The 27,921-nt window shown below is 44.4% G+C and overlaps 1 protein-coding gene across 1 annotated transcript in view; it reads left to right on the forward strand.

Annotated features, from left to right (window-relative positions):
- The window catches only part of LOC311101384 (FRAS1-related extracellular matrix protein 2-like), a gene marked incomplete at both ends in the record, with an annotated part of 107,917 nt that overhangs the window by 60,592 nt on the left and 19,404 nt on the right, over positions 1-27,921 (forward strand). Inside the window, 12 exon segments of the mRNA XM_084142517.1 lie at positions 1,037-1,162; positions 1,384-1,635; positions 16,069-16,218; positions 20,630-20,839; positions 21,395-21,592; positions 21,810-21,974; positions 22,231-22,413; positions 22,617-22,747; positions 22,996-23,151; positions 23,586-23,789; positions 24,057-24,288; positions 24,476-24,807. Coding sequence (XP_083998643.1) covers positions 1,037-1,162; positions 1,384-1,635; positions 16,069-16,218; positions 20,630-20,839; positions 21,395-21,592; positions 21,810-21,974; positions 22,231-22,413; positions 22,617-22,747; positions 22,996-23,151; positions 23,586-23,789; positions 24,057-24,288; positions 24,476-24,807 — 2,339 coding nt within the window.

Raw genomic sequence — 27,921 nt, forward strand, 5'->3', positions numbered from 1 at the left:
CCTGAGTAGGAGGTAGAACATCTACTTACGTAGCCAAGACAGGGCTGGGCAGGGCAGGGAGCCATTGGTCCAGTGTCCTGGTCAGTCAGTAATTGGTCAGGTGGGACTGTTGGGGTTTTGAGAGTTCAGGCCCTGCTGGCACACTGGCACCTTATTAGCACAGACCACCAGATGCAGAATCAGAGGAACGAATAGGTTTTAAGAAGAATAAGCATAACAGGGCCTCTGGGATTTAACTCAGGTCTAGTAACTTAGACACAGTCACGCTATGCAGAGTAAAGGAGGAGAGGAGAGAAGGAGATAAGGAGAGGAAAGGACAGGACAGAAAAAATACCAATGGTTTGAACAGGTCGATGCTTGCTAACAGAATCAAGACACGTCAGATTTATTTTCCAGGCCCACCTTTACTGTCCTTCTTCACATGCAAAGTCTACAGTACGGAAGCTGGACTTTTCCTATTAACAATTCACTAAATGTATATGTATTTCCCTGATCGGTCCCTGTCCGTCAGCTGTAAAATCAGAGAGGTTTCTGGGCAGTTGTCTGTGCCAACCACTGATGTTAGTCATCATATCCTCTGGATGGATCCCAAATGACGCCCTATTCCCAATATAGTGCCTTACTTTTGACCAGGCCCTGCAAGGGGTGTACTACTGTATATAGGAAATAGGGTGCCGTTTGCGGTGCCGTTTGCGACGCAGACTATGTCTTCTGCCTCAGTTCACTGGGTCAACACATCCTTTATAGAACTCTGTTAAGTCCTCAGAGAGGAGCCTGGACCAGAGCACCAGCAGCAACATAATGTAACAGACACATTGTTGTTCCCTCTTCTCATCAGCATAGCTTCTGTATTAATGAGATAAGTACGTACACAGTGAGTAGGATATGATGGTTTATCTCTCTCTCTCTCTATTTTTCTCTCTCTCTGTCTCCCGCCTCTCTCTCTCTCTCTGCCCCCCCCTCTCTGACTCACTCTCTCTGTCTCACCCCCCCCCCCCCCCCCCCTCTCTCTCTCTCTCTCTCCCACTCCCCCCAGAGTCGACAGTGTTTATCCCGTCTGCAGTCTACTCTATAGAGGAGGACATCGGGGAGCTGCTGATCCCAGTGCGTAGGAGGGGTGACGTCACACAGGAACTCATGGTCATCTGCTACACACAGCAAGGTACAGTCCACATGCACACACACACACATACACGTACACATACACATACACATACACATACACATACACATACACACACATACACACACACTACAGCTAGAGTCCTCTCTCCTCTCCATCTCTCAATCTCTCTCCTCTCCATCTCTCCATCTCTCTCCTCTCCATCTCTCCATCTCTCTCCTCTCCATCTCTCCCTCTTTTCTCATCCCTCTCTCCTACAGCCACAGCTACAGGGACCATCCCCACTACAGTCCTGTCCTACTCTGACTACATATCCAGACCTGAGGAACACAACAGTGTCCTGCGCTTCGATAAGGGCGAGACGGAGAAATCCTGTCGTGTGGTGATCATAGATGACTCTCTGTATGAAGAGGAGGAGAGCTTCAACGTTACCCTCAGTATGCCCATGGGAGGCCGTCTGGGACAGGAGTACCACACTGCCAGGGTCACCATCATACCTGACCTTGACGACGGTAAGATGACCCTTGACTTTTCACCTTTGACCTTTCACCTTGACTTTTCACCTTTGACCTTTCAAACCTCTCGCCTGGAGGACAGGATAACAGTTACCAGCTGAGGAAAGTGTTAATACCACTCTTGAATACCTATTCCCTATGTAGGGCACTACTTTAAACCAGGGTAGTTCACTTTATAGGGAATAGGATGCCATTTGGGACATATATTACAACGAAGATGTGTTCTTTCACAACGTGAGAGTGAGAAAAAAAGATTGCTCCTGTCCTGTCACCTCTGGAAGATTATGTTAAGACAACAATGTTAGCAGACATTTTTAAACGTTGCTTCTAAGCAAAGGAGACAGTTGGGATGCTGTGTAAAAAGGTACATTTACACTTTAATAGTATTCATGAAACATCTAGAACAGATCGATCAGGGGACCTTCAAAAGGTACACACACACACACACATGCACACAAACACACATACCTATACATGAAGAGTGGAAAAGAAGAACACAACTACTCCTCAGGCAAAGTGAATTAATTACTTTACCAATAGAAGCAGGCTCCCATCTGTTGGATGTGGTTTTGTTTATGTATTTATGTATTGGTTAATTATATCCTTTAGATGAAGAGCATACCCTAAACTTTAAATGAACTTATGAAATAAAATATTATTGGTATGATAAATGACCTATGTGGTGCTATGCTGACTGATACAGGGAAACATGAAGTACACAACTTATGTAGTACCAACTGAATGAAAACAATAGAGGAATAGTGGCTTGTGTGCACGTGTGTATGTATGTGTGTGTAGGTACATGTGTGTGTATGTACATGTGTGTGTATGTACATGTGTGTGACCAGGTCCCATGGTGCTTTGGTCCAAAGTAGTGCTCTATGTAAGGAGTAGGGTGCAATTTGGGACACTGCCCCTGTGTGTCTCCTCTTGCTGGAGGGAAGCCCTTATCGCAAGGCTCATATCCACATCTGAATCTCCTATCTCCCAAACAGCCTTTGTTCAACAGCACCTCTTGGGCATTCCTTTCTTCCATATCTGCCTGGCTAGTTCCCCCTCTCCCTTCTCCCTATAGACCCTGGCTGTGTGTGTGTTTGTGTGTGTGTGTGTGTGTGTGTGTGTGTGTGTGTTTGTGTGCGGGTGTGTGGGTGTGCACACTGGACATCTAAAGGAAGCACCGCTGTGAAGGGGTGGCAGGCAGGGAACAGTGGATGTGAACATCCCTTGGTATAATCGCTGAATCTTCCTTTTCAAACTTTCATCAAAACTCTCTTGCTGCATACAAACACACCATCAAAACGTCTGTCTGAAACAGAGCTAATTGGGTTGATGCAACTCTCCACTCAGCATTCCAAAACCTCGCTGTAGGAGTTTAATTGAGTCATAAAAGTATTGGAGGAGGCCTGTAGATGGAATGAAAACATTGTTTAATGCAGATCATTAAGATACATTAAACATGGTTAGATCTACACCAGGGGAGCATTCCAAATGGCACCCCATTCCCTTTATTGTGCACTACTTTTGCCCACGTCCCAAATAGCTCCCTATTCCCTATATAGTACACTTAATTTGCTCAGAGCCCTATGGGCCCTCATCAAAAGTAGTGTACTATGTAGAGAATAGCGTGCCATTTGAGACGTAGCACTGGTCTGATCTACCATCTCAGACTGAGTGAAGATTCACCAGATGTTCTCTCACAGGGTAGATAGACCATCTAGACAGGACAACTCCCCTCTTACCAAACATATCTCTCTAACAGTCAGTCCCTCTCATAAACCTGCCATGGAAAGGATAGTAAATGATAGTCAAGACAAGAACCATGATGTTCTGGAGGATATCAATCAAATGCGGTGCATAAAGGATAGACTGTATGACATATTCAATAACATCTTATCCCATTGGATAGAAATTCCACTTCATCATTGTTTGAGAGTGTGATTTTGTGTTCTCTTATTTTAAGCAACCTGATTTTGTAGAATAAAAACGAATTGATTTATTTTCAGTCTTAGATCTCCAATTCAAGTATCCTGCATACTTTGGGGCATGTATTTATGCTTGCATTCATTGTTTAATGTCCAAATAGTTTCTTAGCCACTGAGTCTCAGACCGTAGTGACATTCTTAGTCACATATTCCCAGGGGACGGTGTCATTCAGCATCATGTGCTGACTGACACTGGCAGGAAATGATGTCACATATTTGAACCTGTGGGAAAGAGAGCTTAGTGAATGATAAATGGTCCCACTGCATTACTCAGACCGGGTTACAGGTTCTCTTATAGCCTCCTTGGGAACAGAGGCAGACACACTACTGAGAGAGAGAGAGAGAGAGAGTGTGTGTGTGTGTGTGTGTGTGTGTGTGTGTGTGTGTGTGTGTGTGTGTGTGTGTGTGTGTGTGTGTGTGTGTGTGTGTGTGTGTGTGTCTGTGCGTGAGACTTGGAGAAAGGAAATGCTTGAGATGGCTCTCTACTGTACAGTAGCTCCTTCCTCTGTAACCTAAGATGGTGTACAGGGACCTCTACCAGTGTGTGCATAAGATCTTTAACCTATTCTATTCCTTGGTATTCCCCTCAGTGTCAGAGCAGCTGTTGGGACGCTGAACTAAAGTGTTAATGGTTTGAATAGTCTGTACCCCTGTATAACAGCCCTGTATAACAACCTTACAATAGTCTGTACCCCTGTATAACAGCCCTGTATAACAACCCTATAATAGTCTGTACCCCTGTATAACAACCCTATAATAATCTGTAGCCCAGTATAATACCCCTATAATAATATGTACCCCTGTATGACTGCCCTGTATAACAACCCTATAATAGTCTGTACCCCTGTATAACAACTCCTGTATAACAACACTATAATAGTCTGTATCCCTGTACAACACCCCTATAATAGTCGGTACTCCTGTATAACACCCCTATAATAGTCAGTACCCCTGTAAAACAACCCTATAATAGTCTGTACCCCTGTATAACACCCCTATAATTGTCTGTACCCCTGTATAACACCCCTTTAATAGGCTGTATCCCTGTATAAGACCCATATAATAGTCTATAACCCTGTATAACAGCCCTGTATAACAACCCTATAATAGTCAGTACCCCTGTAAAACAACCCTATAATAGTCTGTACCCCTGTATAACACCCCTATAATTGTCTGTACCCCTGTATAACACCCCTTTAATAGTCTGTACCCCTGTATAACACCCCTATAATAGTCTATAACCCTGTATAACAGCCCTGTATAACAACCCTATAAAAGGCTGTACCCCAGTGTAACACCCCTATAATAGTCTGTACCCCTGTATAACAACCCTATAATAGTCTGTACACCTGTATAACAACCCTATAATAGTCTGTACACCTGTATAACACCCCTATAATAGTATGTACCCCTGTATAACAACCCTATAATAGTCTGTACACCTGTATAACAACCCTATAATAGTCTGTACACCTGTATAACACCCCTATAATAGTATTTACCCCTGTATAACAACCCTATAATAATCTGTACACCTGTATAACAACCCTATAATAGTCTGTACCCCTGTATAACAGCCCTGTATAACAACCCTATAATAGTCTGTACCCCTGTATAACAGCCCTGAATAACAACCCTATAATAGTCTGTATCCCTGTATAACAGCCCTGAATAACAACCCTATAATAGTCTGTACCCCTGTATAACAGCCCTGAATAACAACCCTATAATAGTCTGTACCCCTGTATAACAGCCCTGTATAACAACCCTATAATAGTCTGTACCCCTGTATAACAGCCCTGAATAACAACCCTATAATAGTCTGTACCCCTGTATAACAACCCTATAATAGTCTGTACACCTGTATAACAACCCTATAATAGTCTGTACACCTGTATAACACCCCTATAATAGTATTTACCCCTGTATAACAACCCTATAATAATCTGTACACCTGTATAACAACCCTATAATAGTCTGTACCCCTGTATAACAGCCCTGTATAACAACCCTATAATAGTCTGTACCCCTGTATAACAGCCCTGAATAACAACCCTATAATAGTCTGTATCCCTGTATAACAGCCCTGAATAACAACCCTATAATAGTCTGTACCCCTGTATAACAGCCCTAAATAACAACCCTATAATAGTCTGTACCCCTGTATAACAGCCCTGAATAACAACCCTATAATAGTCTGTATCCCTGTATAACAGCCATGGAATGTAGCTCACCTCTAATCCTGTTCAGGAGGTCACAGTTTCACAGTGTTCCTCCCAATGAAACAGGGTTCCTTTCAGCAGAAGGTGTTGTAGTAGTGGGGAGATAGTTTCTAGACAACACACAGACTTGTCACGGTCAGAATGCACATAAGACTCTCACACTCTCACACACATACCTTAGCAATGATCTGGGGTGCCTCCCAAATCACACCTTATTCCCTATTATAGGTACGATCTGACAGGTAATCAGTCTACAGTACTGCTCTTCTCCTTCAACAGATAGGTCTTTCTACCTCTCCTCCCTCTCCTCCTTTATGTAACAGAGCTCAATCCATTCCATTATCACCTCCTCCTTGCCAAGTATATATATATAGGCTGACATCAGCCCTGTCTCTTCAGGACTATCTCTCCATATCTCTGTCTCTCCATCCTTCCATCTCATCGTATCCTGGCACCTTAAACACCCTCAACACCTGATCCATGATGCTCTTGGGAGGTGCCGCCACACTGTTTACCTCATGCCATCTTTGTGTTGATCAGGTTAGTGCTCCTGACGTCACTAGCAAGGGGTTAGGCAGCTTGTCAGACAGTAGCTTCAGACTATGGTTTCCTCTCTTCCTCTTTGTCTTCATCTGATTCTTGACGCCATGCAGACAGAATCAGGATCCCATTCTAAGATAACAATAAGAATGTACACAAAGCAAGTTTCCACAAAGAAGGTATTTCCCCCTGCCCCACCCACCCCTTCTGTGTGTGTGTGTGTGTTTCATTCTATACATTAACCTGTATGAACCACTCCACCTGGCCAACTGATATGCAGGAGGGAGAGGATCCTGGTTGTCAGTCAGACGCCCTGTTGAGGCCCAGGGCCACGGCTCTGAGAACACGATGATGTCGGATAGATAAGGACTGAAGGAAAACATAGAGAAGAGACTGTGACTGCTGTTAGCATGGGGAGCCTCTTTGTCTGAGGGAAACTCATCTCCGGACTGTGGACGTATTAAGGCTTGTCTCCTGTTGTTTTGGTTGTTAATTAACTAGAACAATGACAATGTTCTATACCAAGACACAAAACATGCCACAACTTAAGTTCATGCCAAGAGGAACTTTAGTTCCATACATTTGGAATTATCTATTTTATATTTTTTACACTCTAGAACAAATTTCTGTTCCAGTCTGTAGTGTGATTGTATTAAACTGACACAGTGGTTTTCGTACCAGCATGGCCAGCACACTGCCTGTCAGTCACAGAGCATGGAAATACAGATTACAGCCCACTCTCTCAAACTGTGACCAAAGGGCGAGGTAGTATGTATAGCATTGTGACGATTGTCAGTACAGTTAGCTAAACCACATGCAGATATGGTACCAGGCTAGTAGTGTGAGTTATCAGGCGTTTATCAGTGCCATGCCACTTTCTATAACGCAGAGACAATTTAGACTATTCAGTGGGTACACAGTGACAAGTAGGAAATGTATTTTGCCTGTAACCACCTTAAACTGTTGACCCTTCAACCCAGTTCCTCTGAGAACACTTCACATCTGCAGAAAACCCAGTTAGCTAATCTCATCTCAGGGTGCTTATAGGAAATCTGTCTTCCCTGTTTACCATCCTACCGGCCCCTCAAACATCCTTGACCCACTATCTAAACATTAATACACAGTTAACTCACAATGAAAAGAATAGCTGTCAAATCAGAGTTAAGAAATACATAAATCATTGATATTACTGACTGTTGTTCTCCCAGACCATGGGTACATTCCAAATGATACCCTATTCCCTATGGACCCTGGTCAAAAGTAGTGTACTATACAGTATGAGAGGTTATAAGCATGTTAATCCTGCTTCTTTCCTCCACACATGACACAGATACTCAGGCAGTACAGGCAGAGCATGGAATCAGCCTTTCTCCTCTGTGTGTTGTACTGTAGAAGTGGTGGTCTTTTGGGATGGTACGTGCATGCATGTATAGCACCTGTCCCCGCCAGTGATGGTCCTGCGTTTCAGCAGCTGGCAGCTGCACCCGGCCCCGAATGGACTGACCTTGTCCCGTCAAACACACACGCACACACACTCTGTCCTGTCTGAGCTGACCCGGTCCCATTAAACAGTCAGGGGCCTTAGGAGGGAACTGTTTCCCCGCTGCCGAATTCCACTCCCACTTCCAAAGAGAAAAGGATGTACATTAGAGCTAGACATTCAGGAGATGCAGCCAGTGTCCCTTCTATCCAAACACAACCAGAGATACAACCCAACTAAACATGTATTATAGGTACCATTTGTAGACTGTATAATGATCTCAATCAGTAAAGGGCAACTCTGGTACTTGGAGTCTGCCAGAAATATGATCGCTCATGGTTTGTTTCCCAGGTTTAAAACGCAGCTCTGAAACAGAATAAAAATCTCCTGCAGTCACTCAGGCCCCCGAGGACAGGAGCTGTCTCTCCCTGCCTGATTATAACCATTATTTACTAGGATCATGTGTTTAACAGACGGGCGGCAAGTTTTATTGGAATACAGTAATGAGACTCTGACCTACTGTAGAGCTTGCTGAACATGCAGTCTAGCCCTGTAGGTGTAATTTTAACACTACAGTTAGCACTACAGTTAACACTATAGTTAACACTACGCTACCTCTCCCTAAAATGCTGCAGCACATCTGTTGCTATCAGTGTGACCTGGAATCCAGGTGAATCCAGGTGAGTCCAGATGGGGCAGTAGGGAGGTAATAACAGGGTAGGGTCAGCCCACTACTCTCTTATCCTCTCATCCTTGTTCAGGACCCAGACCCGCCCCATGTCCCACTCTCATCAGAACCATAATCATACCTTACAGACCTTAGAGCGTTCCTGAGATTTACAGACCAGTGACACCACTGCATAAATACAAGACTGTAATTCTGCTCTACAAGCATTCTCATGTTTTACTGTCCCACTCCATACCACAACCCTCCCCGGTGGCTCCATACCACACCTCTCCTTCCCCCTGGTGCGTCCGGATGCATGGCATGCACGGGCGATTGAGTCTCTATCAAACAGCAATTACCTGTGCGTGAAAGGACAAGTCCTGTCATACTTACGGAAGGCAGGCAGGCTGGCAGGCAGGTGTACTGCATACTGTAAATATATGGATGTGGAAGTGGTACCTCCCTGGATGTATAAGGAGACAGCGTGTTATGTGGATAGCTGTCTGTGCATGTAGAAGAGCTGTGTGTGTGTCTGTACATTCATTTCTGTGTGTGCGTGAATTATGTTTCTGAATCTGACTAAGAACATCCGCTACTATCTCAATGAGATCAGCGCTGCCTGCCGGTCTGCCAATGTGGCATTCAGGCTGTCTCAAATGGCATCCTATTCCCTATACACCCATATGTCTCTGGTCAAAGGTAGTGCACTATATAGAGAATAGGGTGCCATTTGGGACGTATTCACAGAGTGGGCCTACACATCTCACTACTTTCAAGTATAATATATAGTTGAAGTCGGAAGTTTACATACACCTTAGCCAAATACATTTAAACTCAGTTTTTCACAATTCCTGACATTTAATCCTAGTAAAGATTCCCTGTCTTAGGTCAGTTAGGATCACCACTTTATTTTAAGAATGTGAAATGTCAGAATAAGAGTAGAGAGAATTATTTATTTCAGCTTTTATTTCTTTCTTCACATTCCCAGTGGGTCAGAAGTTTACATACACTCAATTAGTATTTGGTAGCATTGGCTTTAAATTGTTTAACTTGGGTCTAACGTTTCGGGTAGCCTTCCACAAGCTTCCCACAATAAGTTGGGTGAATTTTGGCCTATTCCTCCTGAGCTGGTGTAACTGAATCAGGTATGTAGGCCTCCTTGCTCACACACGCTTTTTCAGTTCTGCCCACAAATGTTCTATAGGATTGAGGTCAGGGCTTTGTGATGGCCACTCCAATACCTTGACTTTGTTGTCCTTAAGCCATTTTGCCACAACTTTGGAAGTATGCTTGGGGTCATTGTCCATTTGGAAGCTTTAACTTCCTGACTGATGTCTTGAGATGTTGCTTCAATATATCCACATCATTTTCCTTCCTCATGATACCATCTATTTTGTGAAGTGCACCAGTCCCTCCTGCAGCAAAGCACCCCCACAGCATGATGCTGCCACCCCCGTGCTTCACGGTTGGGATGGTGTCCGCTCTGTCGCAGCCGGCCGCGACCGGGAGACTCATGGGCGGCGCACAATTGGCCCAGCGTCGTCCAGGGTAGGGGAGGGAATGGCCGGCAGGGATGTAGCTCAGTTGATAGAGCATGGCGTTTGCAACGCCAGGGTTGTGGGTTTGATTCCCACGGGGGGCCAGTATAAAAAAAAGATGTATTCACTAACTGTAAGTCGCTCTGGATAAGAGCGTCTGCTAAATGACTAAAATGTAAATGTAAATGTAAATGTGTTCTTCGGCTTGCAAGCTACCCCCTTTTTCCTCCAAACATAACGATGGTTATTATGGCCAAACAGTTCTATTTTTGTTTAATCAGACCAGAGGACATTTCTCCAAAAAGTGCGATCTTTGTCCCCATGTGCAGTTGCAAACCGTAGTCTGGCTTTTTTTATGGCGGTTTTGGAGCAGTGGCTTCTTCCTTGCTGAGCGGCCTTTCAGGTTATGCCGATATAGGACTCGTTTTACTGTGGATATAGATACTTTTGTACCAGTTTCCTCCAGCATCTTCACAAGGTCCTTTGCTGTTGTTCTGGGATTGATTTGCACTTTTCGCACCAAAGTACGTTCATCTCTAGGAGACAGAACGAGTCTCCTTCCTGAGCGGTATGACGGCTGCGTGGTCGGCTGCGTGGTCCCATGGTGTTTATACTTGCGTACTATTGTTTGTACAGATGAACGTGGTACATACATTCAGGCGTTTGGAAATTGCTCCCAAGGATGAACCAGACTTGTGGAGGTCTAGGCTGATTTCTTTTGATTTTCTCATGATGTCAAGCAAAAGGCACTGAGTTTGAAGGTAGGCCTCAAACGATGTCAATTAGCCTATCAGAAGCTTCTAAAGCCATGATATCATTTTCTGGAATTTTCCAAGCTGTTTAAAGGCACATTCAACTTAGTGTATGTAAACTTCTGACCCACTGGAATTGTGATACAGTGAATTATAAGTGAAATAATCTGTCTGTAAACAATTGTTGGAAAAATTACTTGTGTCATGTACAAAGTAGATGTCCTAACCCACTTGCCAAAACTATAGTTTGTTAACAAGAAATTTGTGGAGTGGTTGAAAAAAGAGTTTTAATGACTCCAACCTAAGGTATGTAAACTTCCGACTTCAACTGTAGCTATATATACTGAACAAAAATATAAACGCAACATGTAAAGTGTTGGCCCCATGTTTCATGAGCTGAAAGAAAAGATTCCATAAGCACAAAAAGCTTATTTCTCTCAAATGTTGTGCACAAATTTGTTTACATCCCTGTTAGTGAGCATTTCCCCTTTGCCAAGATAATCCATCCACCTGACAGGTGTGGCATATCAAGAAGCTGATTAAACAGCATGATCATTAGACAGGTGCATCTTGTGCTGGGGACAATAAAAGGCCACTTTCAAATGTGCAGTTTTGTCACACAACACAATGCCATAGATGTCTTAAGTTTTGAGGGAGCGTGCAATTGGCATGCTGACAGCAGGAATGTCCACCAGAGCTGTTGCCAGAGAGTTGAATGTTCATTTCTCTACCACAAGCCGCCTCCAAAGTCATTATAGAGAATTTGGCAGTACGTCCAACCGGCCTTACAACCGCAGACCACGTGTAACCACGCCAGCCCAGGACCTCCACATCCAGATTCTTCACCTGCGGGGTCATCTGAGACCAGCCACCCGGACAGCTGACGAAACTGTGGATTTGCACAACCGAAGAATTTCTGCACAAACTGTCAGAAACCATCTCAGGGAAGCTCATCTGCGTGCTCGTCGTCCTCACCAGGGTCTTGACCTGACTGCAGTTCGGCGTCGTTACAGACTTCAGTGGGCAAATACTCACCTTCGATGGCCACTGGCACGCTGGAGAAGTGTGCTCTTCACGGATTAATCTCGGTTTCAACTGTACCAGGTAGATGGTAGATAGTGTGTATGGCGTCGTGTGGGCGAGCGGTTTGCTGATGTCAATGTTGTGAACAGAGTGCCCCATAGTGGCGGAGGGGTTATGATATGGGCAGGCATAAGCTACGGACAACAAACACAATTGCATTTTATCGATGGCAATTTGAATGCATAGAGATACCGTGACGAGATCCTGAGGCCCATTGTCGTGCCATTCATCCGCTGAGATCACCTCATGTTTCTGCATGATAATGCACAGCCCCATGTCGCATGGATCTGTACACAATTCCTGGAAGCTGAAAATGTCCCAGTTCTTCCATGGCCTGCATACTCAGCAGACATGTCACCCATTGAGCAGGTTTGGGATGCTCTGGATCGGCGTGTACGACAGCGTGTTCCAGTTCCTGCCAATATCCAGCAACTTCACACAGCCATTGAAGAAGAGTGGGACAACATTCCACAGGCCACAATCAACAGCCTGATCAACTCTATGCAAAGGACATGTGTCGCACTGCATGAGGCAAATGGTGGTCACACCAGATACTGACTGGTTTCCTGATCGACACCCCTACCTTTTTCTTCAGGTATCTGTGACCAACAGATGCATATCTGTATTCCCAGTCATGTGAAACCCATAGATTAGGGCCTAATGCATTTATTTATATTGGCTGATTTCCTTTTATGAACTGTAACTCTGTAAAATCTTTGAAATTGTTGCATGTTGTGTTTATATTTTTGTTCAGTGTAGTTATAGTAGGTCATTGAATTATCCAGTATAACTTTAGATGACTTTATGTTTGATATGCAGCTGCTGCTACAGTATGTTCTTTATTAGAGAACTGTGATTAGTGTTATACAGTAGGCGGAGTAGCAGTAACCCTGCTGCCTCCGTTAGATAAGGTATACAGCGCTGTGGGACTGCCATCTAAAGTTCAAGACTGATCAAGCAGCTTTTGTAGTTGGAGGAGTACAACAGTCCCTTTAAGGAGGGGTCGGTGGGGGGATGTGTGTGTGTGTGTGTGTGTGTGTGTGTGTGTGTGTGTGTGTGTGTGTGTGTGTGTGTGTGTGTGTGTGTGTGCGCGCGCGCGCGTGCGTGCGCGTGCGTGCGTGCACGTGTTTGTTAGAGTTGGGCGATGTGGACAAAAATCCACATCGTGATAAATTGCCTGAATTGATGTGATAATGATGAACATTAATAACATTGATATGCACCACAGTATTTTTCAATTATCCTTTAAACTACTACTAGTTTGATGGTTGTAGGCATCAATTGTCCCAGTAACAATCACCCATATTAGCAAACATATTTCATTTCAAACTTCACATTTCTCTGGTATAAGCTACTTATCATAATGAACGAAATCAGCAAAATCCCTGCGATAAGTGATCGGTGTGGTCGATGTTGATCATTTTTGTTTTTTCTTCCTAGCTATAGTGTGTGTGTGTGTGTGTGTCACTTGTAATCACACACACATACAGTCATTAAGACAGATGCTTTACATATCCTTTTGTCTTCTGAGCTCAAGTTCAGAGGTTATTTTACACTACAAAGTTCACTCTGTAAAATTCAAGGAAATTATTCTACTTCCTATTAAACAATGGTTTGTTTTCCCAAGATTATAAATGGCACCTCACTGCCTGGTGGGAGCGGGAACAGATTTAGTACTTCTCAAAATGACACTCTATTCATCCAAATATGTGCCATTTTGGATTACTTACTTAGACCTCTTTGTCACGGGTGAGGGCTGCAACAATCTTCTACCACTGGAGTCTGTCTTTGGCCACAGCTTGAGCCCTGTTTGTGGCCCATTTAGGATGCTACCTAGTTAAACCTCCACCTGCTTTGACCTCAGGTAACTTTACTCAGAGAGAGGTGTGTGTGTGTGTGTGTGTGTGTGTGTGTGTGTGTGTGTGTGTGTGTGTGTGTGTGTGGTGCTGGGTCTAGGCGAGTCCTCCCTCAGCCCAGGAGCCAGGGGTTTATCTTACACCTAATGGGCCATGCTGCTTTGAAGATGGTGTTTGTCTGCTGTACAAACCAACCTTATCTGATTACTACAGCTGCAGGTCTGGGACTCCACACACACACACACACACAGATCTGATTACCACAGTAGCGTGGAGATCGAGCTGAGCCAGTCTAAAGTCCGCCCTGTTTGATTTGTCTGTAGGGAAAGACACTGGCAGCTGCATAAACCCTGACCCCCACACTCTTTGTCTAGGTTTGTTCTCGACACACACTTTGACTGCATCCCAAATGGAACCCTATTCCCTACATAGTGCACTTCTTCTGGCCAGGGCTCTGGTCAAAAGTAGTGCACTATATAAGGGATAGGGTGCCATTTCTGACACACTCTTGTTCTAGGTTTGTTCTCGACCTAGATAAAGGAGGAAAGGTGTATTTGTCCTGTTTGTGCACCCTGTAAGCCTATTACCAATTCAAGGCACTTTCATACCTGACAACAATGCTTTCAACCACAAATCCTCAGGCTGTCTAAAGCAACAGTTTTCCCTCTGGCAGCTTGTTCGACTGGCTAATACTGTGAGAAGATGATATCCAATCCTGTTTAAATTGTTGAAAAGTGTTATGGTATTCTTTGAGTCCAAGATAATGTGTGACTTAGTAAGGTGTTAGAAGGGATATAATTCACGTCTTTACACCTGTCTGATAAACATAGATATAAGCCTGTCTGATAAACGTAGATATCAGGTGTTTTGCTTTACACAGTATACAGTTACAGATATCTCTCTTATTCAACATGCTTTGAAAAGCTCTTCATGTATAATTTCCTCTTACAGTGTTTATTTAGATTAAGTCAATGCATCAGATAAAACAAGTATTTGGCTGAGTTACTACAGTACTGCTACAGTACTTTTCATCCAGTATTAGCTTCTTCTCCTCCTTCTCTCTGCTCTCCTCCTCTCCTATCTTCCCATTTATCTGTGTCACATTGAGATGAGAAACACCAGACCAACCTAGAGGTGTGATCATCATCGTCATGGAAACAGGGTATATGCCTGTAGCGATATCACCACCATTCAATTCATTAATGTATTCACAATGGCTGTGTCTGAAATGACATCCTATTCCCTGTGTAGTGTGCTGTATTGGGAATATGGTGCCATTTGGGACTAAGCCTATATCCAGTTCTTCTGTGAGGGACCAGGCTTCTGCTGTTCAGTAGTCTGGAGAGAAGGGTTGGTTTGATCTATTTTCACACACAAAAAAACTAGTAAAGCGATCATTCATATAATTCAGAGCCAACAACTGCCACTCCAGTTTTACCTCAAAGTTGTTTATTTTCCCAGAACGTACAGTAAATGAGCACAGGGTCCTACTCTTACTGTGAGGGCCATTACACTCAATCATCACCCTCCCTGTGTTTCTGGTTGTTTGAGTCAGCTGTGATGTTAGTTGACAGCAACTTCCCAAGAACTAGCCCTATTCACAGCACGCAAAGTACTGAGAGGGAGAGAGGAATAAAGAGAGAGAGAGAGAGCGAGAAAGAGAGCGAGAAGAAGAAAGCGAGAGAGTGAGAGAGAGTGAGAGGAACAGAACAGTGTGGGGGAGATTGACTGTAGCGGAATCTGGGCTCAGGAAAGTACTAATTGCAGACAGGCAGGCCTGGACTCCTCCAACTCCTCTACGTACGTACGCACGCACACACACACACTCACACACACACACACACACACACACACACACACACACACACACACACACACACACACACACACACACACACACACACACACAAACAAACACAAACACAAACACACACACACACTCCTCTACCACAGTCGACTACACTGCACCGGCTTCTTTCAACCAGACACAGAAATAGAGCAATGCCTTCAGGCTTCTAGTCTTTACATTTACATTCTGTACATATTACAAAATAACATCCCTTCAAATGTACCATACTGTAAATCAGGTGCTTTAAGTGCTGGAAATGACTAGTGTTGTGTTGTTGAGTGCCAGCTAGTGGCTCAATGTGCAGTCATTTAGTTCTGTCCTCAGAAGTAATTGTAGTTGAAATGTGGGTTATTACAAATTCAACTCAAAAGTTACATCAGACAGTATCCAGCTGTGAAACCGACTGAAACAAGATAATGATGTATAACATCTTCCTGTGTTTCCTCTCCTCTCCTCTACAGCTCCAGTATTCTACTTCGGAGATACAGACTACCTTGTGGATGAGAGTGATGGTTATGTGGAGGTCAAGGTGTGGAGGACAGGCACTGACCTCTCTAAAACAGCTACGGTCACTGTACGCTCCAGGAAAACAGACCCTGTCTCTGCTGAAGGTAGATACAATACAATACAACACTATACTATACAACACTTTACTGTACAACACAACACACTCTATGTCTATGACAGCACACTGTCTGCTGAAGGTAGGTGTCCCTGTCCCTACAATACAACACACTGTGCTCACACAGGGGACTGTACTACAATACACTGTCTTTGTGTTACAGCACACTGGCTTTACTGCTGTATTTAAAGAGCCATATAGAACTTAGGGAAAGGTTAACCAGGTGGAACAATAGGCTTTAGTCCTCCTCAGGGTTTGTCTGTCTGTCTGTCACTCTGGTGGTTTGGAAGCAGAAAGAACGCCCAGAGCAACACAGGCTGGATTTGTTGGGATGTTATATGACCTCTAGAATGTAAACATCGGTGGAGAGGGAATGGGGGGGGGGGGGGGGGGGGAGGCAGCCCCAGCTGCATCCTGAATAGCACCCTATTCCTTTTGTAGTGCACTACTATTGACCAGGACCCATAGCGGATAGGGTGCAATTTGGTACGCAACCCCAGTCTGGTACAGTGGGGAAAAAAGTATTTAGTCAGCCACCAATTGTGCAAGTTCTCCCACTTAAAAAGATGAGAGAGGCCTGTAATTTTCATCATAGGTACACGTCAACTATGACAGACAAATTGAGAAAAAAAAATCCAGAAAATCACATTGTAGGATTTTTAATGAATTTATTTGCAAATTATTGTGGAAAATAAGTATTTTGTCACCTACAAACAAGCAAGATTTCTGGTTCTCACAGACCTGTAACTTCTTCTTTAAGAGGCTCCTCTGTCCTCCACTCGTTACCTGTATTAATGGCACCTGTTTGAACTTGTTATCAGTATAAAAGACACCTGTCCACAACCTCAAACAGTCACACTCCAAACTCCACTATGGCCAAGACCAAAGAGCTGTCAAAGGACACCAGAAACAAAATTGTAGACCTGCACCAGGCTGGGAAGACTGAATCTGCAATAGGTAAGCAGCTTGGTTTGAAGAAATAAACTGTGGGAGCAATTATTAGGAAATGGAAGACATACAAGACCACTGATAATCTCCCTCGATCTGGGGCTCCACGCAAGATCTCACCCCGTGGGGTCAAAATGATCACAAGAACGGTGAGCAAAAATCCCAGAACCACACGGGGGGACCTAGTGAATGACCTGCAGAGAGCTGGGACCAAAGTAACAAAGCCTACCATCAGTAACACACTACGCCGCCAGGGACTCAAATCCTGCAGTGCCAGACGTGTCCCCCTGCTTAAGCCAGTACATGTCCAGGCCTGTCTGAAGTTTGCTAGAGTGCATTTGGATGATCCAGAAGAGGATTGGGAGAATGTCATATGGTCAGATGAAACCAAAATATAACTTTTTGGTAAAAACTCAACTCGTCGTGTTTGGAGGACAAAGAATGCTGAGTTGCATCCAAAGAACACCATACCTACTGTGAAACATGGGGGTGGAAACATCATGCTTTGGGGCTGTTTTTCTGCAAAGGGACCAGGACGACTGATCCGTGTAAAGGAAAGAATGAATGGGGCCATGTATCGTGAGATTTTGAGTGAAAACCTCCTTCCATCAGCAAGGGCATTGAAGATGAAACGTGGCTGGGTCTTTCAGCATGACAATGATCCCAAACACACCGCCCAGGCAACGAAGGAGTGGCTTCATAAGAAGCATTTCAAGGTCCTGGAGTGGCCTAGCCAGTCTCCAGATCTCAACCCCATAGAAAATATTTGGAGGGAGTTGAAAGTCTGTGTTGCCCAGCGACAGCCCCAAAACATCACTGCTCTAGAGGAGATCTGCATAGAGGAATGGGCCAAAATACCAGCAACAGTGTGTGAAAACCTTGTGAAGACTTACAGAAAACGTTTGACCTGTGTCATTGCCAACAAAGGGTATATAACAAAGTATTGAGAAACTTTTGTTATTGACCAAATACTTATTTTCCACCATAATTTGCAAATAAAATCATAAAAAATCCTACAATGTGATTTTCTGGAGAAAAAAAATCTCATTTTGTCTGTCATAGTTGACGTGTACCTATGATGAAAATTACAGGCCTCTCTCATCTTTTTAAGTGGGAGAACTTGCACAATTGGTGGCTGACTAAATACTTTTTTTCCCCACTGTAGCTGGTCTCTCTCTCTCTCTCTCTCTCTCTCTCTCTCTCTCTCTCTCTCTCTCTCTCTCTCTCTCTCTCTCTCTCAAAGTCAATACTTTGTAGAGCAACCGTTTGCAGCAATTACAGCTGCAAGTCTCTTGGGTTATGTCTCTATAAGCTTGGCACATCTAGCCACTGGGATTTTTGCCCATTCTTCAAGGCAAAACTGCTCCAGCTCCTTCAAGTTGGATGGGTTCCGCTGGTGTACAGCAATCTTTAAGTCATACCACAGATTTAACTTGGATTGAGGTCTGGGCTTTGACTAGGCCATTCCAAGACATTTAAATGTTTCCCCTTAAACCACTCAAGTGTTGCTTTAGCAGTATGCTTAGGGTGATTGTCCTGCTGGAAGTTGAACCTCCGTCCCAGTCTCAAATCTCTGGAAGACTGAAACAGGTTTCCCTCAAGAATTTCCCTGTATTTAGCGCCATCCATCATTCCTTCAATTCTGACCAGTTTCCCTGTCCCTGCCGATGAAAGACATCCCCACAGCATGATGCTGCCACCACCATGCTTCACTGTGGGGATGGTGTTCTCGGGGTGATGAGAGGTGTTGGGTTTGCGCCAGACATAGCGTTTTCCTTGATGGCCAAAAAGCTCAATTTTAGTCTAATCTGACCAGAGTACCTTTTTTCTGGCCACTCTTCCGTAAAGCCCAGCTCTGTGGAGTGTACGGCTTAAAGTGGTCCTATGGACAGATACTCCAATATCCGCTGTGGAGCTTTGCAGCTCCTTCAGGGTTAACTTTGGTCTCTTTGTTGCCTCTCTGATGAATGCCCTCCTTGCCTGGTCCGTGAGTTTTGGTGGGCGGCCCTCTCTTGGCAGGTTTGTTGTGGTGCCATATTCTTTCAATTTTTTAATAATGGATTTAATGGTGCTCCGTGGGATGTTCAAAGTTCTGGATATTTTTTTATAACGCAACCCTGATCTGTACTTCTCCACAACTTTGTCCCTGATCTGTTTGGAGAGCTCCTTGGTCTTCATGGTGCCGCTTGCTTGGTGGTGCCCCTTGCTTAGTGGTGTTGCAGACTCTGGGGCCTTTCAGAACAGGTGTATATATACTGAGATCATGTGACAGATCATGTGACACTTAGATTGTACACAGGTGGACTTTATTTAACTAATTTTGTGACTTCTGAAGGTAATTGGTTGCACCAGATCTTATTTAGGGGCTTCATAGCAAAGGGGGTGAATACATATGCACGCACCACTTTGCCGTAATTTTTTTTTTCATATATTTTTTTGACTATTTTGTGTATGTCCATTACATGAAATCCAAATAAAAATCTATTTAAATTACAGGTTGTAATGCAACAAAATTGGAATAACGCCAAGGGGCGTGAATACTTTTGCAAGGCACTGTACAGCCCCTGGTGTTAAAATAACATAAAATACTTTAATCCTCTCATCTGGCGCCAAACCCACTGGCTCCAGGCCATCTATAAATCACTGCTAGGCAAATCCCCACCTTATCTTAGCTCATTGGTCACCATAGCAACACCCACCCGTAGTATGCGCTCCAGCAGGTATATCTCACTGGTCATCCCCAAAGCCAACACCTCCTTTGGCCGCCATTCCTTCCTGTTCTCTGCTGCCAATGACTGGAACGAATTGCAAAAATCTCTGAAGCTGGAGACTCTTATCTCCCTCACTAACTTTAAGCATCAGTTGTCAGAGCACCTTACCGATCACTGCACCTGTACACAGCCCATCTGAAATTAGCCCACCCAACTACCTCATCCCCATATTGTTATTTATTTTGCTCATTTGCACCCCAGTATCTCTATTTGCACATCATCTCTTGCACATCTATCATTCCAGTGTTAATACTAATTGTAATTAGTTTGCAGTATAGCCTATTTATTGCCTTACCTCCATAACTTGCTACATTTGCACACACTGTATATATATTTTCTTTTGTATTTTTGACTTTATGTTTTGTTTTACCCCATATGTAACTGTGTTGTTGTTTTTATCGCACTGCTTTGCTTTATCTTGGCCAGGTCGCAGTTGTAAATGAGAACTTGTTCTCAACTGGCTTACCTGGTTAAATAAAGGTAAAAAAAAAAAATACTAAATACAAAATCCCTCTCCCCTCTCTCTTCTCTCGCTCCTCTAGCCGGTGTGGACTACTTAGGGATTAGTCATAACCTGGACTTTGCCCCGGGGGTCAGCCAGCAGATGTTCTCTCATCCCTCTCTCCTCTGATCGCTCTGTCTCTCCTCTAGTGGATATTGACTGTTTCTCCTCTCCTCTAGCTGGTGTGGACTACGTTGGAATCAGCAGGAACCTGAACTTTGCCCCGGGGGTCAGCCAGCAGACATTCAGGGTTACCATCCTGGATGACCTGGGTCAGCCGGTGCTGGAGGGGGCCGAGACATTCGAGCTGGTCCTCCGCATGCCCATGAACGGCATCCTGGGAGAACCAGGGAAGGCTACCATCCTCATAAACGACTCCGTCTCCGACCGTAAGTGAATCATGCTGATATTGCCTGCGTCCCAAATGCCACCCTATTCCCTATATAATACATTACTTTTGACCAGGGCCCATAGGCTCTGGTCAACATTAGTGCACAGTATGGGGAATAGGGTGCCATTTGGGACACAGTTCTAGTCACTAGGTATCTGACTGTGAGTGAACCTAGCTGATTTAGTCACCATGTATCTGATTAGTCAGAATGCATCTAATTATCAATTAAATCTAATATAGATTAAAACGGGCACTGGCATTTCATTCAGAAGTTTAAAAACATATCATACCTTGCTCTGACAAAACAGGGCATCTCCGAAACACATCAACACCAATAGAGACGATTAAACAATGCTGCCACTTAAAACTTTGGTATCACATTACTGTAAGTGTCCTTATAAATGCATTCATAAAGCCTTTATAAAGGCTTATAGTGCATAATAAGATCAGCTGTAGACAGTTATGAGCATTATGTCATGGTTATGATCAACACTGTTTCTCGATGCACTTTATCTAATGTAGATGATTTCTTTATGTGATTGTCCTCTAACAGTGCCCAAGGTGCAGTTCCGTGATGCCATGTACATGGGGCATGAGAACTCAGGTCAGATCTCAGTCGTGGTGTATCGTAGTGGAGACATCAGTTACAGGTCAACGGTCCGCTGTTACACCAGACAGGGCACCGCTCAGGTCATGATGGACTTCAACGAACGACCCAACACAGACGCTTCCATCATCACCTTCCTACCAGGTAACACTGAAAACTATTCTGTAAAACACAGTAGAAAACCAGGTAACACACTGACACAAGGAACACCTCGTAGGCCAAAAGGGTATAGTTTCTCAGCGCATTTTGGAACCCTTTTTTTCAACAACGGGTTTCTCCTTTTTGCTAATCTCTCTTGATCTCAATCTCTCTCTCGTTCTCCTCCCATCTCCATCTCTCTATCCCTTCCCTCTCTTTCCAGGGGAGGTGGAGAAGCCGTGTGTTCTGTCCCTGGTTGATGACACGGAGCATGAGGAGGAGGAGGAGCTGAGGCTGGTGTTGGGGTCGCCCCGCAGTGAGTCTCCGTTCGGAGCGTCCATCGGGAAACAGAACGAGACTCTTGTCAAGATCAAGGATGACTCAGACAGTAAGACTGACTGACTCATAGATTTAATAATTTCATCTGTAGACAATATAAGTTGCACACTCTATAATAGTCCCAGATACATATTGCATTACTTTCTTTATTTTCTCAAATTCATAATCTGCTAGTCTGCATCGTATTAATTAGTTTTTGGGTGTGTGTCTTCAACTCATTCTACTCTGTTTGTCTGTAACCTTGTTTAGTTCATATCACACTGCTCCATGTCTGACTCTGTGACTCCCATCCATGTTATCCCCAGAGGCCATCATCAAGTTTGGGGAGACTAAGTTCAGTGTGAGTGAGCCTAGCGGGGTAGGTCAGGTGTCCCTGGTGAAGATCCCAGTGCTGAGGGTAGGAGACACCTCCAAGGTCTCTGTGGTCCGCGTCCACACCAAGGACGGATCAGCCACCTCCGGAGAGGACTACCATCCTGTGTCTGAAGGTGAGATATATTATAACATTTCACACATCAACATCTCACAACCTCTCACATCAATAAGGCCATGAGTTTTTCCTGACAGTGTGATCTGATTAGGAAAACACCATACTACTAATCATCTTGAAAAGGTAACTCTGTCAGTATCTGCAGTGTATAGATGTTGTCCTGTCTAATCTAGAGCGTGTTGTTGTTGTTGTTTATCCCAGACATTGAGTTCAAGGAGGGTGACACAGAGCACTACATCGAGGTGGAGATCTTGTATGATGGAGTCAGAGAAATGAGAGAAGCCTTCACTGTCCACCTGAAACCTGATGAGAACATGGTGGCTGAGACGCAGGTGAGGACTGGAACAATAATATCACATAGACTCAGCAATATGACATTGACACAAGTAGCAGGATGAACCGAGAATATTGCAGATAAGCGGGTACGCTTCACTTACCTTCAACGTGATAGCTGCAGGACAAGAACAAGAGAGAAGTTTAGTTGTTGCGTTAGTCGGCCCGATATTGCTGTTTACGTCGTGCATCACTACCTTTAACAACACTTGTATTTTTGATCTGTTTATGTTCTGTCCATCCCCAGATGAGTAAGGCCATTATCTACATAGAGGAGACCAACAGCATGGCGGACGTCACCTTCCCCTCCGTCCCACAGGTGTTCTCCCTACTGCAGTATGACGACACCTCCAGATCCAGACACACCCCTCTGGTGGCAGGCTACCCCATCGTCTGTGTCACGGTACGGAGAATGGTTTATCAGGGGCTTTTAACCTCACAGTCCAGAGGTTTGTCCCAAATGGCACCCTATTCTCTGTTTAGTGCACTACTTTTGGCCAGAGTCCCATAGGGAAGTGCACTGTATAGGGAATAGGATGCCATTTAGGACGCAAACCAAGGCATCATTGTATTCACTGTCTGCTATTAATTTGCTTAAAAAATTTGCTTAAAAAATTTGCTTAAAAAAAAAAGTTGTTTCTTTGTTTTAGGAATATGTCAATTAGGATTCAATTAGGATTTAATTTGATATTGAAGCACAGATGAGTGATGTTGATGAACAATGCACATTTTCCCTTGGACTACATTACAGTATATTTTGCCTCATTCCCAAACACTGTCTCCTCTCTCCTCCCTCTCTCACTCCCTCCTCCCTCTCTCCCTCCCTCCTTCCCTCAGGCTTGTAACCCTAAGTACCCTGACTACGACAAGACTGGCTCCATCTGCATCAGCGAGCACATCAATGACACGCTGACACGTTACCGATGGCTGGTCAGCGCTCCAACCAGCCCGGACGGGGTCACCAGCGCCATGAGAGAGGTGGACTTTAATACCTTCTTCTCCTCCTCCAAGATCATCACCTTGGACTCTGTCTATTTCCAGGTAGAGAACACATTATCAGTGAACTGAGTGTGAATGTGGACTGGCTCAGTCAAAGAGTTGAACGTCTGAAAAGACCTAAAGTGAATGATTGAGTTGACTTTCATGATGAGTTGACTGAATTTATGTGATTGAGTTGACTGTATTGATGTGATTGAGTTGACTATATTGATTTGATTTAATTGACTGTATTGATGTGAGATGTCCACCATTACTAAGTGAATGATCCAGTTGACTGTATTGATGTGAGATGTGTGTCCCTTCCTCCAGGCTGGTTCTAGGGTGCAGTGTGCAGCCCGGGCTGTGAACTCTAACGGAGATGAGGGCCTGGAACTCAGCAGCTCCATAGTCTCAATCAGTATAGAGGATGGTATGTGCCAGCCTCGTGTGGTGGGTACAGTGGGCGCTGAGCCCTTCTCTGCCAAGCTACGCTACACCGGAGCAGAGGACCCAGACCACCCCAACCTCATCAAGATCACTGTCACCATGCCACACATAGACGGTGAGGAACACAGAGAGACTTCTAGCTTCTCTCTCTTTCTCTTTCTTTCTTGCTCTCTATTTCTGACACTCTTTCTCTCTCTCTGCCATTCTCTCTCACTCTCTATTTCTCTCTCTCTCTCTCCTGCCCCCGCCTTTCTCTCTCCTAACCCCTTGTCTCCCCTCTCCTCTCTCCTCTCCTCTCCCAGGCATGCTCCCCGTGGTCTCCACCCGTCCTCTGTCTAACTTTGAGCTGACGTTGAGTCCTGATGGTACTCGCGTGGGGAACCACCGCTGTTCTAACCTGCTGGACTACACCGAGGTCAAGACCCGCCACGGCTTCATCACCGACGCCACCAAGAACCCTGAGGTGATCGGGGAGACCTCTCCCTACCAGTACAGCGCCCCCCTGAGGGGATCCAGCATACTGCGCTTCTACAGGAACCTCAACCTAGAGGCTTGTCTATGGGAGTTCACTAGCTACTATGACATGTCTGAGCTACTGTCAGACTGTGGAGGGACCATCGGTACAGACGGACAGGTGAGAAAGCAGTGTGTGTGCGCCTGTGGGGGCACTATTAGAACAGACAGACAGACAGGTGAGCTGCCCCACCACACAATCCTACCAGACCCCTGACCAATTGCAAAATAAGTATGGGAAGAGTTGTTATGATGATTTATTGGGAAGAGGTGTAATGATGATTTATTGGGAAGAGTTGTAATGATGATTTCTTGGGAAAAGTTGTCATGATAATTTCTTGGGAATAGATGTTATGATAATTTCTTGGGAATATATGTTATGATAATTTCTTGGGAAGAGGTGTTATGATGATTTCTTGGGAAGAGGTATTATGATGATTTCTTGGGAAGAGATGTTATGATGATTTCTTGGGAAGAGGTGTCATGATGATTTCTTGGGAAGAGGTGTCATGATGATTTCTTGGGAAAAGATGTTATGATGATTTCTTGGGAAGAGATGTCAGAATTTACTTGCTCAGTATTTGACCTCCAGTTCTTTCCTATAACAGTTCTTGTAATTTTCATTTTCACAGACAGAATCCTTTACAGCCACATCTCTGTTAGCTCCCCCTTGAAAGGGCCCTCTCTGACATTGTTCTTCTAAACCCCATGTTAACCTCACCAGTAATAACTAACCAAACACAGTGCTTTATGGATTCCCACAACTCATCATGAGGCCTGCTATTTATCTCCAACATTCACAGCAGCATTATTAAAACCTTCTGCTGTGCTGTGCTCTTTAAACAGCTGCTGCTGTGTTGAGGGAGGGACCGCCCTTACAGGTCTTAAACTCTCCCTTAAACTCCCTTCCTACCTACTTCCCTCTCTCCCTCCCTCCCTCCCTGAGTGGAGATCTTAAACCCTGGTCACATGGTTCAGTACTCCTGTCATGTAGATTTCACATGGAAACCTCCAGTCACTTCGGTGTAGTTAAACCCCAGTCAGTCTATTAGTTCACGAGCACTTAATTAAGCAGGCTGCAGTCATAAAGAGATGCCTGCAGAGAGAAGAGATGCCTGCAGAGAGAGAGAGCAAAGGGCATGGTATGGTTAAGGTCTCCTCACGCTAGACACACACACACACACACACACACACACACAGGAGCAAAGGCCATGTTGTGGTAAAGGTCTCCTCACGCTACAGATCTCCCCTGCTGTAGATCATCAACTAGAAGCACCCTAGCAGTGTGTGTGTGTGTGTGTGTGTGTGTGTGTGTGTGTGTGTGTGTGTGTGTCTGTGTCTGTGTCTGTGTCTGTGTGTGTGTGTGTGTGTGTGTGTGTGTGTGTGTGTGTGTGTGTGTGTGTGTGTGTGTGTGTGTGTGTGTGTGTGTGTGTATGGGTGTATGGGTGTGTGCATAAAGGAAAGAAATCAACAGTGCATGTAGAATTTATGAGAGGCTAACTACTTACCCAATTTAAGGTTATGCATATTGTATGGATGAAAAGACACCAACTCCATGGAAAATCATTCAATTCAATGTAAAGTAGGGACTAATAACAACTAATAACAATAAGATAACTAATGTAAAGCATACTGTGTCCATAATAAGTATATAGGTTATAGGTTGAGAGCTTTTTTTAAATATTTTTTTTATTGGGGGTAGATCAGCTTTAATATTGCAGATAGATTGTAACTTCCATTAATGTAATTGTCTGCATCACTTCTAATCCCCCATATGTTTTTTTTCTCTCGCAAATATATATATACACACACACATACATACACATACATATACACACATACACATACACATACATATACACATTCATACATATACAGTGGGGAGAACAAGTATTTGATACACTGCTGATTTTGCAGGTTTTCCTACTTACAAAGCATGTAGAGGTCTGTAATTTTTATCATAGGTACACTTCAACTGTGAGAGACGGAATTTAAAACAAAAATCCAGAAAATCACATTGTATGATTTTTAAGTAATTAATTTGCATTTTATTGCATGACATAATTATTTGATACATCAGAAAAGCAGAACTTAATATTTGGTACATAAACCTTTGTTTGCAATTACAGAGATCATACGTTTCCTGTAGGTCTTGACCAGGTTTGCACACACTGCAGCAGGGATTTTGGCCTACTCCTCCATACAGACCTTCTCCAGATCCTTCAGGTTTCGGGGCTGTCGCTGGGCAATACGGACTTTCAGCTCCCTCCAAAGATTTTCTATTGGGTTCAGGTCTGGAGACTGGCTAGGCCACTCCAGGACCTTGAGATGCTTCTTACGGAGCCACTCCTTAGTTGCCCTGGCTGTGTGTTTCGGGTCGTTGTCATGCTGGAAGACCCAGCCATGACCCATCTTCAATGCTCTTACTGAGGGAAGGAGGTTGTTGGCCAAAATCTCGCGATACATGGCCCCATCCATCCTCTCCTCAATACGGTGCAGTCGTCCTGTCCCCTTTGCAGATAAGCATCCCCAAAGAATTATGTTTCCACCTCCATGCTTCACGGTTGGGATGGTGTTCTTGGGGTTGTACTCATCCTTCTTCTTCCTCCAAACACGGCGAGTGGAGTTTAGACCAAAAAACTATATTTTTGTCTCATCAGACCACATGACCTTCTCCCATTCCTCCTCTGGATCATCCAGATGGTCATTGGCAAACTTCAGACGGGCCTGGACATGCGCTGGCTTGAGCAGGGGGACCTTGCGTGCTCTGCAGGATTTTAATCCATTACGGCGTAGTGTGTTACTAATGGTTATCTTTGAGACTGTGGTCCCAGCTCTCTTCAGGTCATTGACCAGGTCCTGCCGTGTAGTTCTGGGCTGATCCCTCACCTTCCTCATGATCATTGATGCCCCACGAGGTGAGATCTTGCATGGAGCCCCAGACCGAGGGTGATTGACCGTCATCTTGAACTTCTTCCATTTTCTAATAATTGCGCCAACAGTTGTTGCCTTCTCACCAAGCTGCTTGCCTATTGTCCTGTAGCCCATCCCAGCCTTGTGCAGGTCTACAATTTTATCCCTGATGTCCTTACACAGCTCTCTGGTCTTGGCCATTGTGGAGAGGTTGGAGTCTGTTTGATTGAGTGTGTGGACAGGTGTCTTTTATACAGGTAACGAGTTCAAACAGGTGCAGTTAATACAGGTAATGAGTGGAGAACAGGAGGGCTTCTTAAAG

Source organism: Coregonus lavaretus (genome assembly GCF_964263955.1).
Source record: "Coregonus lavaretus genome assembly, chromosome: 26".
Lineage (NCBI taxonomy): Eukaryota > Metazoa > Chordata > Actinopteri > Salmoniformes > Salmonidae > Coregonus > Coregonus lavaretus.